The sequence below is a fragment of the Oncorhynchus gorbuscha genome, linkage group LG01 (genome assembly GCF_021184085.1).
Source record: "Oncorhynchus gorbuscha isolate QuinsamMale2020 ecotype Even-year linkage group LG01, OgorEven_v1.0, whole genome shotgun sequence".
NCBI lineage: Eukaryota > Metazoa > Chordata > Actinopteri > Salmoniformes > Salmonidae > Oncorhynchus > Oncorhynchus gorbuscha.
Genome location: NC_060173.1, coordinates 54,803,503 through 54,818,571, shown reverse-complemented (window position 1 = coordinate 54,818,571; position 15,069 = coordinate 54,803,503). Strand labels below are relative to the sequence as shown.

The 15,069-nt window shown below is 44.7% G+C and overlaps 1 protein-coding gene across 12 annotated transcripts in view; it reads left to right on the top strand.

Moving 5' to 3' along the window:
• LOC124040149 (AP-3 complex subunit beta-2) overlaps window positions 1–15,069 on the top strand; it is a 104,536-nt gene that overhangs the window by 44,917 nt on the left and 44,550 nt on the right. For all 12 annotated transcript variants that reach the window (XM_046357115.1, XM_046357132.1, XM_046357124.1 and 9 more), the window contains exons 3-13: window positions 5,304–5,378; window positions 5,767–5,862; window positions 7,175–7,335; window positions 7,439–7,505; window positions 7,781–7,963; window positions 8,245–8,454; window positions 8,568–8,665; window positions 9,684–9,738; window positions 9,906–9,977; window positions 10,083–10,145; window positions 10,320–10,452. In XM_046357115.1, coding sequence (XP_046213071.1) covers window positions 5,304–5,378; window positions 5,767–5,862; window positions 7,175–7,335; window positions 7,439–7,505; window positions 7,781–7,963; window positions 8,245–8,454; window positions 8,568–8,665; window positions 9,684–9,738; window positions 9,906–9,977; window positions 10,083–10,145; window positions 10,320–10,452 — 1,213 coding nt within the window. The remainder of the gene's footprint in view (window positions 1–5,303; window positions 5,379–5,766; window positions 5,863–7,174; window positions 7,336–7,438; window positions 7,506–7,780; window positions 7,964–8,244; window positions 8,455–8,567; window positions 8,666–9,683; window positions 9,739–9,905; window positions 9,978–10,082; window positions 10,146–10,319; window positions 10,453–15,069) is intronic.

The window sequence follows — 15,069 nt, the reverse complement described above, 5'->3', positions numbered from 1 at the left end:
GGCCAAATGTGGCCCCCAGGGCAAAATGAGTTTGACACCCAGGTCTAGACTCCAGAGTCTACCCTGCTTACCCCTTCAAAGTAGGAGGATACATATGCAAATAAAATATGTGATGTCATGCTGGTTGGCCAAAAACTCCATCTCACCTGAACAGGCTGAAATTCTGGGTGTTTATTTTTTACACTAAAAGGGCATTATCATTTTCAACCTCATAGTGTGGAAATACCATAACAAATCTGATATACATCCCCACCATTCACTGCAATGGTAGATATAACTTTTTGGAATAACGCAAATATATTAAAAATATAAATGTTCTCTCACAATCAAAATACTGAATTGGGGAACTCCAATCGTTTGTGAGTTATGACATATACAGTTGATGTCGGAAGTTTACATACACCTTAGCCAAATACATTTAAACTCAGTTTTTCACAATTCCTGACATTTAATCCTAGTAAAAGTTCTCTGTCTTAGGTCAGTTAGGATCACCACTTTATTTTAAGAATGTGAAATGTCAGAATAATAGTAGAAATAATTATTCATTTCATCTTTTATTTCTTTCATCACATTCCCAGTGGGTCAGAAGTTTACATACACTCAATTAGTATTTGGTAGCATTGCCTTTAAATAGTTTAACTTGGGTCAAACGTTACGAGTAGCCTTCGACAAGCTTCCCACAATAAATTTGGTGAATTTTGGCCCTTTCCTCCTGACAGAGTTGGTGTAACTGAGTCAGGTTTGTAGGCCTCCTTGCTTGCACACGCTTTTTCAGATATGCCCACAAATGTTCTATGGGATTGAGGTCAGGGCTTTGTGATGGCCATTCCAATACATTGACTTTGTTGTCCTTAAGCCATGTTGCCACAACTTTGGAAGTATGCTTGGGGTCATTGTCCATTTGGAAGACCCATTTGCGACCAAGCTTTAACTTCCTGACTGATGTCTTGAGATGTTGCTTCAATATATCCACATAATTTTACTTCTTCACGATGCCATCTATTTTGTGAAGTGCACCAGTCCCTCCTGCAGCAATGCACCCCCACAACATGATGCTGCCACCCCGGTGCTTCATGGTTGGGATGGTGCTCTTCGGCTTGCAAGCCTCCCCCTTTTCAGTTCCTCCCCCTTTTTCAGACTAAAGGACATGTCTCCAAAAAGTACGATCTTTGTCCCCATGTGCAGTTGCAAACCGTAGTCTGGCTTTTTTATGGCGGTTTGGGAACAGTGGCTTCTTTCTTGCTGAGCGGCCTTTTAGGTTATGTCGATATAGGACTCGTTTTACTGTGGATATCGATACTTTTGTACCTGTTTCCTCCAGCATCTTCATCGTCCTTTGCGGTTGTTCTTGGATTGATTTGCACTTTTCGCACAAAAGTACGTTCATCTCTAGGAGACGGTATGACGACTGCATGGTCCCATGGTGTTTATACTTGCGTGCTATTGTTTGTACAGATGGACGTGGTACCTTCAGGCGTTTGGAAATTGCTCCCAAGGATCAACCAGTCTTGTGGAGGTCTGCAATTGTTTTCTGAGGTCCCATTATTTTTTAAGACAGCATGGCTTTAAAAGATGTGAACCAATTATCCTATCCTTTTGTCAAAGTAGACTGAACCTGAAACAGCTGATGTACGAAGGGCTATATAAATAAATTTGATTTGATGATTTTGATTTTCCCATGATGTCAAGCAAAGAGGCACTTAGTTTGAAGGTAGGCCTTTAAATACATCCAAAGGTACACCTCCCATTGACTCAAAATTATGTCAACTAGCCTATCAGAAGCTTCTAAAGCCATGACATTGTTTTATGGAATTTCCCAAGCTGTTTAAAGGCACAGTCAACTTAGTGTATGTAAACTTATGACCAACTGAAATTGTGATACAGTGAATTGAAATAAACTTTTCCACAGGAGGCTGCTGATTGGAAAACGGCTCATAATAATTGCCAGAACGGTGCAAATGGCTCAACCACATGGAAACCGTGTATTTGATACCATTCCACTTATTCCGCTCCAGCCATTACTACTAGCCCAACCTCCCCAATTAAGGTGCCACCAACCTCCTTTGGTGGGTTCACAATTTGACCTTTTCTGAGATCTCTGCTAAGCAATGAGGAAAGGCGCTAACCTATTCCTAATTCCGGGGCAACAATGGTAACTAGCTATAACTAGTACACACGTGTCCTTCGCCCCTGCCTGTTTGGCAGTGTTTTCCCGCTGCTCTGTTAATGACGGCAAGGGCAGGTGTTCGGCAGGCGGGAGCGAAGGACACTGTGTGCTAGCTTAACCAGTTAGTCCTAAATAGGACTCAGGTACACGACATGTGGGGGCGACACCATGTGCTGGTTCGCTAACTAGTAAGCTAGCATACTGTGTCGCAAGCACACAGTGTCGCCCCCGCCTGCGGTGTACCAGAGTAGTTAGCAGTAGGTGGGGACAACATTGGTAGATAGTGTCCTTTGCCCCCACCTGTCGGGCACGGATTTCTCCGGTACACAGCAGGCGGGGGTTACACAATCTGCTAGCTAACTAGCAAGCAAGCACATGGTGTCGCAAACTAGTGTAACAGTGTTGCCTCCGTGCCTCTCCTCGCCCCAACCTGGGCTCGAACCAGGGACCCTCTGCAGACATCAACAACTGACACCCTCGAAGCATCGTTACCTATCGCTCCACAAAAGCATCGGCCCTTGCAGACCAAGGGAAATGACTACTTCAAAGTCTCAGAGCGAGTGATGTCACCGATTTGAAACGCTATTAGCGTGCACCCCGCTAACCATTTGACACCGGTTAAACTAGCTAGTTAGCTAGCACATGGTCTCACTCCAGCCTCCCGCCTGCTGTACTAACTGGAAACGGGGCAACCGGTAGACAGTGTCCTCTTGATCCTGCCTGTCGGGCACTGTTTTCCTGCAGTTCTGTTAACGACGGTGAGGGCAGGCGTGAGTGAAGGACACTCGGATAATACTTTTATTTCCCTTTTGACCCACATTCAAAATGTCACACAAGCATGAAGATGTTATGCTTGAGGGGGGACGTTGATGTAGGAACCAATGGGATGCTTGAGGGGGGTGGGGGTGGGGCAGTCCTGCAGATGCAAGAATGCCCACATGCAGGAACGCCTCGAATTGCAGGCTGCAGTTTACACATTTGTCCGTCTTCCCTCTCTGACTGTAGGCTACTTCCCTCATTGCATGGTGAGATCATATCATATATCTAGTAAATTGATAGGGAAAGACTAGTAAGTGTACAACATAACCTCCGCTTCATGGGATGACATATATGGGCTATAAGGATTATTTATGAAATAAATGTATCATTTGATTATAAATTTAATCCAGAAGCCAGCTGACACCGAACATATCCTTGTAAATGAATTTCTGTTGCAGATATAATAGATAGCTTAGGTACTGATGCATGCATCTATTGAAATGTGTTTCATGCTCACATCCAAGTTTTCATTGGGGTAGATCAAATATACTATTATTACCCCAAATTGCCTTCCTCGAGCGAGCAAGAGAATGTAGGCAAATTTGATCAAATGGAAAAGTGTTCTTAGCGATGACGTGCAGGAGCTTGCAGGGATTTACTAATTAGCATTTCTGAATCTGAGAGGAAATAGAGCCGAATATATTGATAAGTCACCTTGTCCGAGAGAGATTTACATGGTTAGCAAAACATCACGCCAGTGTAAGCCTACACGAAACACAGCCCTTATTTTCTAAAATTGCCTATGGGAAAAATGAATGGTGGAAAAACCATGTCCCTGTTGGGCTGCTAGGGTTTATGGGTATTATGGCACCTCCACCGTGGGGCTCTATTGTGCAATATATTCCAAAATTCAAACATTTACATTTACATTTAAGTAATTTAGCAGACGCTCTTATCCAGAGCGACTTACAAATTGGTGCATTCACCTTATGACATCGAGTGGAACAGTCACTTTACAATAGTGCATCTAAATCTTAAATCTTACATCAGCGACATAATTTAGGAGATTAAGGTTGTGAGCACACTGTTTCTGATCAGAACGACAATTATCTTATAATCTATTTGTGTGGCTATGATGCCATCTTTAGAGCACAGAATTTTCTGCTTGGTTACCAGAGCATTGAAATAGAGATAAATAGGCTACTACCGAGGTCTGATGATGCTTCTGACAATATAGTAGGCTAAAAGGCGTGTTGTGGTGTGCAAAATTCTGATGTAGGCTATTTTGAAAACTGCCGGTGTGTTGTGATTTATGAGCATCCCCCTCCTGCGTGTGCTGTTGTATAAACTGGTGGCTTTTTCCTCTTTGATGGGCAGCGATCTCAGAAAAGGTAAAATTGAGAACCTGCGACCCAAAATGTATCATATAAAATGTATATGCCATATCTCACAATCGATTGGACTTATCCAATTTAGTATTTTTGTTGTGACAGAGCGTTTATATTTTTCGTAGATTTGCGAAGATATATCTAGTAGTGCAGCGAGTGGCGGGCTTATTAACCCTGCGACGACCTGGTCTCAGAGCATTTCGTATTATTCTGTACGTAATTTCGAGAAACCCAATTTAGTATGATATGTTACGTTTGGTATGGTTACATGAAACAGATGATTACTTAAGTCAACAATGATAGGAGGGTGGTTGGTCGGTGTGGATAAACGTCTAGCAAACCCAACGTTTTTTTGTGTGTGTTGTGGAGCTGTGTGCACAGTGATGAGGTCATCAGTCAGCAACGAGGAAATGTCACCATGAAATTGCTCAGAGAACAGGTTACATCCATCTGCCCGGGGATGACTTCAGTATTGTCACCATGTGACGTGACGACAGCTACATCTCATTGTGTGTGTGTGTGTGTGTGTGTGTGTGTGTGTGTGTGTGTGTGTGTGTGTGTGTGTGTGTGTGTGTGTGTGTGTGTGTGTGTGTGTGTGTGTGTGTGTGTGTGTGTGTGTGTGTGTGTGTGTGTGTGTGTGTGTGTGTGTGTGTGTGTGTGTGTGTGATGTCATATTGCTGGGTTTCCCTTTAAAGCTGGAATCCTTCATTGCTGAAACTGCCACGTCAGTTTGGGATTTCACAACAACAAAGTTACTGCAAACAACAAACACTGCTTTTTTAATGAAATCATGTGTTTGACTCCATTCCACATGGATATAATATCTTACTTTAAAGCCCACGCTGTCATTTGAGATCCAGGCTACTGTCTGCTGCTATGCATTTGAGTGTTCATCATTTCTCACTAATCCAATAACATACGGCTAAATGGATGGTTTTGACAGTGCAGTCCAGTGTGTGACTGTTCTGTACTGGGTTTGTGATCCCCAGATGATCGCCAGAGGGAAGAATGCCTCGGACCTCTTCCCAGCAGTGGTGAAGAATGTGGCCTGCAAGAACATCGAGGTAAGTCTTGGAGCCAGCCAGCCATCCCACATATACTGTAGCATGAAGTTGAGGTCACATATACATTTATTTTTCACGGGGGTACTGGCGTTACTTTTTTAGATCTTTGAGCTGTGCATAGGCCTATATATCAAACTGTTAATACCTTCATTGGAGAAATTGACAGACAGTGAAGCAAACAATATAGAGGCACAAGAGTAGTTGAAGGCTTGGCAATGTTTAGGTTGTCTTGCATCCAGACTGAATATTGCTCTGTTTCATGTGAAACAAGGTGTGGATGCGAGGCAAATATTAAGGTGATGGTTTTTCTTATATCCAATGATGTGTTGTACCGTCATGTCTCAAGTTCCCCCCTCTCTCCTCTTCCCTGACCTCTTCACTATCTCAGGTGAAGAAGCTGGTCTATGTGTACCTGGTGCGCTATGCTGAGGAGCAGCAGGATCTGGCTCTGCTCTCCATTTCAACCTTTCAGAGAGGCCTGAAGGTCAGTCACCTTGACCATAACCACAGATCTAGCATTAGATATCCTACCCCCTGATCGTAACCTTAACCATTGGAGGGAGACAAAGATATCTGACCCTGGACCTGTGGTCAGCGGCAACTTCTATCTACTCTGGAGTAAAGGGGGTCCATTGAGTTGGGAACACGTGACATGATCCGATGGTGGTGTTATGACAAGACAAAAAGAGTTCAATTATCAAAGTCGTAAGATCATTATTTCTTTCTTCGCACACAGACACATACACAGCAGGAGCAGGGGATTCCTCTCCAGCCATTTTACAATAACCATCTGTTTCACCTGCTCTCCTACTGGAGATGAGATTCCAGAGGTGGTTAATAAAAAAATAGCTAGGTCTCATCTCTCTCTCCCCTTTCCATTTCCAGTGTTCACCCCTTTTTTTCCCCCTTCCACTCTCTCTCTCACACACAGATTAATAGCCAATCGATAGTTAATTCTGAGATTAGAGTTCTCGGTTTTTTGTCACTCTATCCTCGCTGCCACACATAAGGCTGCTAGGTTCAAAAAGTACATGTAGCATATCAGTAAGTTTCTCTATGATTGATGGTCATGGTGGGTTTTTTGTTAGTTTTTTTTGTTGTTGAATTTTTACCCCCTTTTTCTCCCCAATTTCGTGGTATCCAATTGTTAGTAGCTACTATCTTTTCTCATCGCTACAACTCCAGTACGGGCTCGGGAGAGACGAAGGTTGAAAGTCATAAGTCCTCCGATACACAACTCAACCAAGCCGCACTGCTTCTTAACACAGCGCGCATCCAACCCGGAAGCCAGCCGCACCAATGTGTCGGAGGAAACACTGTGCACCTGGCAACCTTGGTTAGCGTGCACTGCGCCCGAACCCGCCACAGGAGTCGCTGGTGCATGATGAAACAAGGATATCCCTACCGGCCAAACCCTCCCTAACTCGGACGACGCTATGCCAATTGTGCATAGCCCCACTCACCTCCCGGTCGCGGCCGGTTACGACAGAGCCTGGGCGTGAACCGAGAGTCTCTGGTGGCACAGCTGGCACTGCAGTACAGCGCCCTTAACCACTGCGCCACCCGGGAAGCCGGTCATGGTGTTTTTGACACTTCACTGAATTCACACTGGACCTACAGAACCTCCCAGGAGTAAATAATAGCCATATGTATAATAAAGGAAGTAATTGAGTTAATTGAGTCATTCAATGATCTCTTAACATTTCTCTCTCTCTCTCTCTCTCTCTCTCTCTCTCTCTCTCTCTCTCTCTCCTCTCGCTGTTTCTTGCTGCCTCTCTCTCTGTCTGTCTTTCTAGGACCCTAACCAGTTGATCCGGGCCAGTGCTCTGCGTGTGCTCTCCAGCATCAGAGTCACCATTATTGTCCCTATCATGATGCTAGCCATCAAAGAGGCTGCCTCCGACATGTCCCCCTATGTGAGGAAGACGGCAGCTCACGCCATCCCCAAACTCTACAGGTATAACATGGGGGGGGGTCTGTACGAAAGAGATATAGACAGAAAGAGAGAGATAGAATCCAGCTCCTTGACTTCCTGACACATGTCTGTTGTCTCCTCTCAGCTTGGACCCAGAGCAGAAGGACTGTCTGATTGAGGTCATTGAGAAGCTCTTGGCTGATAAAACCACAGTAGGTTAAATATTTCCCGTTAGCCAACTCTGTACGCTCTTTACAAGGGAAACTATGACTGAAAACTTAAGCTCAGTTAAACCCATATTCTGCTTTGGCCTATTGGTGGCATTACAGGCTTGCGTGAATGGTACCATATCAAGTAGTGTTAAGTGTGAAAATGATACTGATGTGCAAATTTTCATGCCTCTGCCAAAGTCAACATATGGCCATTTTTTGAGCTTAAGGTATCTACAGGATTTAGAGAATTTCTCTCCCTCTGACTGTGCCTGCAGCTAGTGGCAGGTAGTGTTGTCATGGCCTTTGAGGAGGTGTGTCCTGAGCGCATAGACCTGATCCATAAGAACTACCGTAAACTGTGTAACCTGCTGATCGACGTGGAGGAGTGGGGTCAGGTGGTCATCATCAACATGCTCACTCGCTACGCCCGGACGCAGTTCCTCAACCCCAACATGAACGTGAGTACAGCAGGTCCCCGCATACTGTGTCTTCGTGGTTGTGTGTTTGTTTGTGTGTGGGTGTACAGTTTGTGTGTGTGTGTGTGTGTGTGTGTGTGTGTGTGTGTGTGTGTGTGTGTGTGTGTGTGTGTGTGTGTGTGTGTGTGTGTGTGTGTGTGTGTGTGTGTGTGTGTGTGTGTGTGTGTGTGTGTGTGTGTGTGTGTGTGTGTGTGTGTGTGTGTGTGTGTGTGTGTGTGTGTGTGTGTCTGTGTTACTCCACTCATCCCTCCCTCTCTCTATAGGAATCCCTGTTGGAGGAGGGTGGTGGAGAGAAGGCCTTCTATGGCTCTGATAATGATGATGACACCGACGATGAGGAAGACAAAGAGGAGAAGGAGAAGAAGAAGACTGAGGCGACTGCCATTGTCAAGAGGAAGCCTTATGTGATGGACCCAGACCACCGGCTACTGTTGAGGAATACCAAGCCCCTACTGCAGAGTCGAAACGCAGCAGTGAGTATAATACAACTATTACTACTGCTATGACTTCTACTACTACCAGTACTACTACTACTACTACTATTCTAATGATTATTTGTCTCTTCTTCCTTCTCTCTTCTCTCTAGGTGGTGATGGCTGTGGCTCAGCTATATTTCCACCTGGCACCCAAAGCGGAGGTAGGCGTCATTGCCAAGGCTCTGGTGCGCCTCATGAGGAGTCACAGGTCAGTGTCGCCTTTCTTTCCCATTGTCTTCCCAGAGATGGAGTCATTGTAACCGGCGTGTTGCCATGAACTCTCTATACTCAGTACAGCGTCGTCATGCTATATGACGTGAGACAGTGCTCTCTTTCCATTAGAGAAACTCCACACCCTGTTCTGTTTGTTAGATAATTCTCTTATCTACTACATTGTCATAACTTCTATGGTTATATTAGTGTCATTCATTTACATAGGTAGGGTTTTAATTTGACCAGTTTCTCACAGCAGCGAAATAATCCTGCAGCAACAGGGAATGGGAATTATTATGTGGATAATAATTCATGGACATTTTTGTAGGGGTTAATCAATTTTTCATTAGAGCAAATCAAGTCTGATATTTTAGAGGAAATTACACACTTTAGAAGCCTTGTTAAACCTTGAATAAGCTACGAGTTTTGTATTTCACACAACCGGGTGATCAAATTAAGATCCTACACCTGTGAATTAGACTTTTTATATTGTTTGAATATTATTAATATAACTCTAATCTAGAGTCCACATGAATGGGGCCATAAGACAAGAACAAGCACAAACAGTAAACAATGTCACAAAAAGCAAGGAAATTGTTGTCTCTCATCCTGGCTGTCTAGCACCTGCTCTTTAGTTTATTTCTGGTGTTGTGGAGCTGCGTGCACAGTGATGAGGTCATCAGTCAGCAACGAGGAAATGTCACCATGAAATTGCTCAGAGAACACGTTCAATCCATCTGCCCAGGGATGACTTCAGTATTGTCACCATGTGACGTGACAACAGCTACATCTCAGTGTGTGTGTGTGTGTGTGTGTGTGTGTGTGTGTGTGTGTGTGTGTGTGTGTGTGTGTGTGTGTGTGTGTGTGTGTGTGTGTGTGTGTGTGTGTGTGTGTGTGTGTGTGTGTGTGTGTGTGTGTGTGTGTGTGTGTGTGTGGAGAGGCAGCTGCATGTAATTAATTATATTAATGTCCTCTCTCGCTCCCTGCCCCCCCCCCTTTCTATCCCCATGTAGTGAAGTGCAATATGTCGTCCTTCAGAATGTGGCAACGATGTCCATCAAGAGAAGGGTGAGTCATAACTCCAACAATATCTCCAAAGGCTGCAAAAGGGGTATTGAATGGTAAAATTGATTCCAAATTGTTTAGGGGCTGATTGTTTGGAACCGAGGAGGTACTGCATGGGGTCTGCAGCACGATCTAAAATTGTACATGTTATTTGTCTCTGTGTTTTCCAGGGGATGTTTGAGCCCTATCTGAAGAGTTTCTACATCCGCTCCACAGACCCAACCCAAATTAAAGTCCTCAAGGTGACCAAACACTTCTCACATTGACATGCATTCCTTTCGTGTTACAGTATGCTGCAACACGTTGACATTTCAGAACTTTAATTATAGTCTTGATTGTTTTGTCAGCTGGAGGTTTTGACCAATTTGGCCAACGAGACAAATATATCCACCATCCTGAGAGAATTTCAGGTATAGTAAAAATGGTGAAGACTTCTGTTTCGCTTGACTGCCATTTGTGATAAGGATGATCATTTGTTTTGCTTTCCTGTGTGTTTGGATGCATTTGTCGCTACGGGTACATGGCGGTACAGTACACGTCTGCCTACAGTGGGTTAACTTCCTTCCATGTTTTCTCTCTGGCAGACGTACATTAAAAGCAATGATAAGGACTTTGTGGCAGCCACCATCCAGGCCATCGGCCGCTGTGCCACCAACATTGGGGAGGTGAGGGACACCTGTCTCAACGGCCTGGTGCAGCTGCTCTCCAACCGCGATGGTGAGTAGACGTCTTCCCGTTCAGACACGTGTGACATTTGTCAGTCTCTCCATCACCAAGATCTCACGTATCACATCTGTCCAATCAAATCAAATCAAATCAAATTTTATTTGTCACATACACATGGTTAGCAGATGTTAATGCGAGTGTAGCGAAATGCTTGTGCTTCTAGTTCCGACAATGCAGTGATAACCAACAAGTAATCTAACTAACAATTCCAAAACTACTGTCTTATACACAGTGTAAGGGGATAAGGAACATGTACATAAGGATATATGAATGAGTGATGGTACAGAGCAGCATACAGTAGATGGTATCGAGTACAGTATATACATATGAGATGAGTGTGTAGACTAAGTAAACAAAGTGGCATAGTTAAAGTGGCTAGTGATACATGTGTTACATAAGGATGCAGTCGATGATGTAGAGTACAGTATATACATATGCATATGAGATGAATAATGTAGGGTAAGTAACATTATATAAGGTAGCATTGTTTAAAGTGGCTAGTGATATATTTACATCATTTCCCATCAATTCCCATTATTAAAATGGCTGGAGTTGGGTCAGTGTCAATGACAGTGTGTTGGCAGCAGCCACTCAGTGTTAGTGGTGGCTGTTTAACAGTCTGATGGCCTTGAGATAGAAGCTGTTTTTCAGTCTCTCGGTCCCAGCTTTGATGCACCTGTACTGACCTCGCCTTCTGGATGATAGCGGGGTGAACAGGCAGTGGTTCGGGTGGTTGATGTCCTTGATGATCTTTATGGCCTTCCTGTAACAACGGGTGGTGTAGGTGTCCTGGAGGGCAGGTAGTTTGCCCCCGGTGATGCGTTGTGCAGTCCTCACTACCCTCTGGAGAGCCTTACGGTTGAGGGCGGAGCAGTTGCCGTACCAGGCGGTGATACAGCCCGCCAGGATGCTCTCGATTGTGCATCTGTAGAAGTTTGTGAGTGCTTTTGGTGACAAGCCGAATTTCTTCAGCCTCCTGAGGTTGAATAGGCGCTGCTGCGCTTCTTCACGACGCTGTCAGTGTGAGTGGACCAATTCAGTTTGTCTGTGATGTGTATGCCGAGGAACTTAAAACTAGCTACCCTCTCCACTACTGTTCCATCGATGTGGATAGGGGGGTGTTCCCTCTGCTGTTTCCTGAAGTCCACAATCATCTCCTTAGTTTTGTTGACGTTGAGTGTGAGGTTATTTTCCTGACACCACACTCCGAGGGCCCTCACCTCCTCCCTGTAGGCTGTCTCGTCGTTGTTGGTAATCAAGCCTACCACTGTTGTGTCGTCCGCAAACTTGATGATTGAGTTGGAGGCGTGCGTGGCCACGCAGTCGTGGGTGAACAGGGAGTACAGGAGAGGGCTCAGAACGCACCCTTGTGGGGCCCCCGTGTTGAGGATCAGCGGGGAGGAGATGTTGTTGCCTACCCTCACCACCTGGGGGCGGCCCATCAGGAAGTCCAGTACCCAGTTGCACAGGGCGGGGTCGAGACCCAGGGTCTCGAGCTTGATGACGAGCTTGGAGGGTACTATGGTGTTGAATGCCGAGCTGTAGTCGATGAACAGCATTCTCACATAGGTATTCCTCTTGTCCAGGTGGGTTAGGGCAGTGTGCAGTGTGGTTGAGATTGCATCGTCTGTGGACCTATTTGGGCGGTAAGCAAATTGGAGTGGGTCTAGGGTGTCAGGTAGGGTGGAGGTGATATGGTCCTTGACTAGTCTCTCAAAGCACTTCATGATGACGGAAGTGAGTGCTACGGGGCGGTAGTCGTTTAGCTCAGTTACCTTAGCTTTCTTGGGAACAGGAACAATGGTGGCCCTCTTGAAGCATGTGGGAACAGCAGACTGGTATAGGGATTGATTGAATATGTCCGTAAACACACCGGCCAGCTGGTCTGCGCATGCTCTGAGGGCGCGGCTGGGGATGCCGTCTGGGCCTGCAGCCTTGCGAGGGTTAACACGTTTAAATGTCTTACTCACCTCAGCTGCAGTGAAGGAGAGACCGCATGTTTCCGTTGCAGGCCGTGTCAGTGGCACTGTATTGTCCTCAAAGCGGGCAAAAAAGTTATTGCCTGGGAGCAAGACATCCTGGTCCGTGATTGGATTTCATCTTGTAGTCCGTGATTGACTGTAGACCCTGCCACATGCCTCTTGTGTCTGAGCCATTGAATTGAGATTCCACTTTGTCTCTGTACTGACGCTTAGCTTGTTTGATAGCCTTACGGAGGGAATAGCTGCACTGTTTGTATTCAGTCATGTTGCCAGACACCTTGCCCTGATTAAAAGCAGTGGTTCGCGCTTTCAGTTTCACGCGAATGCTGCCATCAATCCACGGTTTCTGGTTAGGGAATGTTTTTATCGTTGCTATGGGAACGACATCTTCGACGCACGTTCTAATGAACTCGCACACCGAATCAGCGTATTCGTCAATATTCCCATCTGACGCAATACGAAACATGTCCCAGTCCACGTGATGGAAGCAGTCTTGGAGTGTAGAGTCAGCTTGGTCTGACCAGCGTTGGACAGACCTCAGCGTGGGAGCCTCTTGTTTTAATTTCTGCCTGTAGGCAGGGATCAGCAAAATGGAGTCGTGGTCAGCTTTCCCGAAAGGGGGCGGGGCAGGGCCTTATATGCGTCGCGGAAGTTAGAGTAACAATGATCCAAGGTTTTACCACCCCTGGTTGCGCAATCGATATGCTGATAAAATTTAGGGAGTCTTGTTTTCAGATTGGCTTTGTTAAAATCCCCAGCTACAATGAATGCAGCCTCCGGATAAATGTCTTCCAGTTTGCAAAGAGTTAAATAAAGTTCGTTCAGAGCCATCGATGTGTCTGCTTGGGGGGGGATATATACGGCTGTGATTATAATCGAAGAGAATTCTCTTGGAAGATAATGCGGTCTACATTTGATTGTGAGGAATTCTAAATCAGGTGAACAGAAGGATTTGAGTTCCTGTATGTTTCCTTCATCACACCATGTCCCGTTAGTCATGAGGCATACGCCCCCGCCACTCTTCTTACCAGAGAGATGTTTGTTTCTGTCGGCGCGATGCGCCGACAGAAATCATCGACCACGGGCGCCTCTTGTTGTAACCATTTTTTTTTTAAGTGTTTGCCTAAAGCATCGCTGAGATCAAATGAAATGCACCCTAAATACAGGGCCTCCCCTCTGAATGGGACATCAACACTAAATACGGCTTCCATTCCTTTATGGACATATGGAACAAGCTTAGGACAAAATATGTGGTAATGGTTTGCTTCAATAGGCCCTCATAATCTCCAACACTCCATTCCATTACCCTGAGTGTTAAAGAACGGTATCATATTTTTCCATCCAAATTCCCCACAAGTCAAATAGCTTGTTGATTTCCATTTTAATTGGCATAGGGTTTCCCACTCATCCACAGAAATTACCATGTTACCCTCCCTTTCCCATTTCTCCTTTTATATACACAGTATAGTGTGTTTTCAGACTTGTACTTTAAGAAGTCATTGTATTCTCATGTAGTCTCAGAGTCCTCCACCTTTTATGATGTCATCAAATCGGTGACATATTTTGAGATATTAATGGAAATCTTCACGTTCTAATCCTTGGCTCTCTCTTAATACTTGGAAGCTTTGAAGTGCCCCCTTGTGTGCTAAATTACAGTAGACTGAGAGGCCTCTTGTTGCCCATCCTTTAAACTGGTTATCTCATATATCTTCTCTCCTCCTACCATATCCATCACTTTAATGTTGTAATTCTGTCTAATCCATTGACTCAGGGGTTCTATAAATAGGGCGAAGAGGAGGGGCGAGGCCAGGCATCCCTGTGTCAAACCCTGTTCTTATACAAACTGGTTTGAGAGGTCACCATTGATTTTAATTCTTGCTAATGGTCTATCATATAATGCCTGAAAGGCTTTAATAATGTCCTAACTGAATAGATATAGGCCCATCTGACAGGATCAAAAGACTTCTCAGCATCCAGGCCCAATGCAATGGCTTCTACCTTATTCTTTTGGAAATGTATCATCATTTGTAATGTTCGTGTAATATTGTACTGAGTGTGTCTGTCGGATAAAGCCTGTCTGGTCTAAGTGAATGAGCTCTGGTAAGATATTTTCTATTTTTCTAGTTGAATAGATGTGTATAGTTTTATTGCAAATTTAGGACCGAGATCCACGAGGGGATCTCACCTTTCTGAAATGCCTAGTTACAGGCTGCAAGTAAACTTGGGATAATCTATTCTCTAAATGATTTTGACCATTCAGAGGTGAAACCGTCCGTACCCAAGGATTTGTTTGCTTTGGTACCAGTAATAGCTGTATTTAATTCCTCTGTGGTCATTTCTGAGCTTAACATCTCATTCTGTTCTTCAATGATGGTGGGTACTGTAAGATCAGTGAGTAAGAAAATGTGTCTATTTGTAAGTCATTGTCAAAGTGTGATTGGGAGTGTAGGTTTCTGTACAGTATTTCAAAGCTCTCTCGTATCCCTTCTACTTTATGTTGAATTATTTTGGTTTGTGGGTTCCTTATCTTGTAGACAGTTATATCTGCTTCCCCCATAAGGAAATTCAGCAACAATTTTCCCATAAGGACCTTTTAGCTCAGCCCATTATATTTTCCGCAAATTAG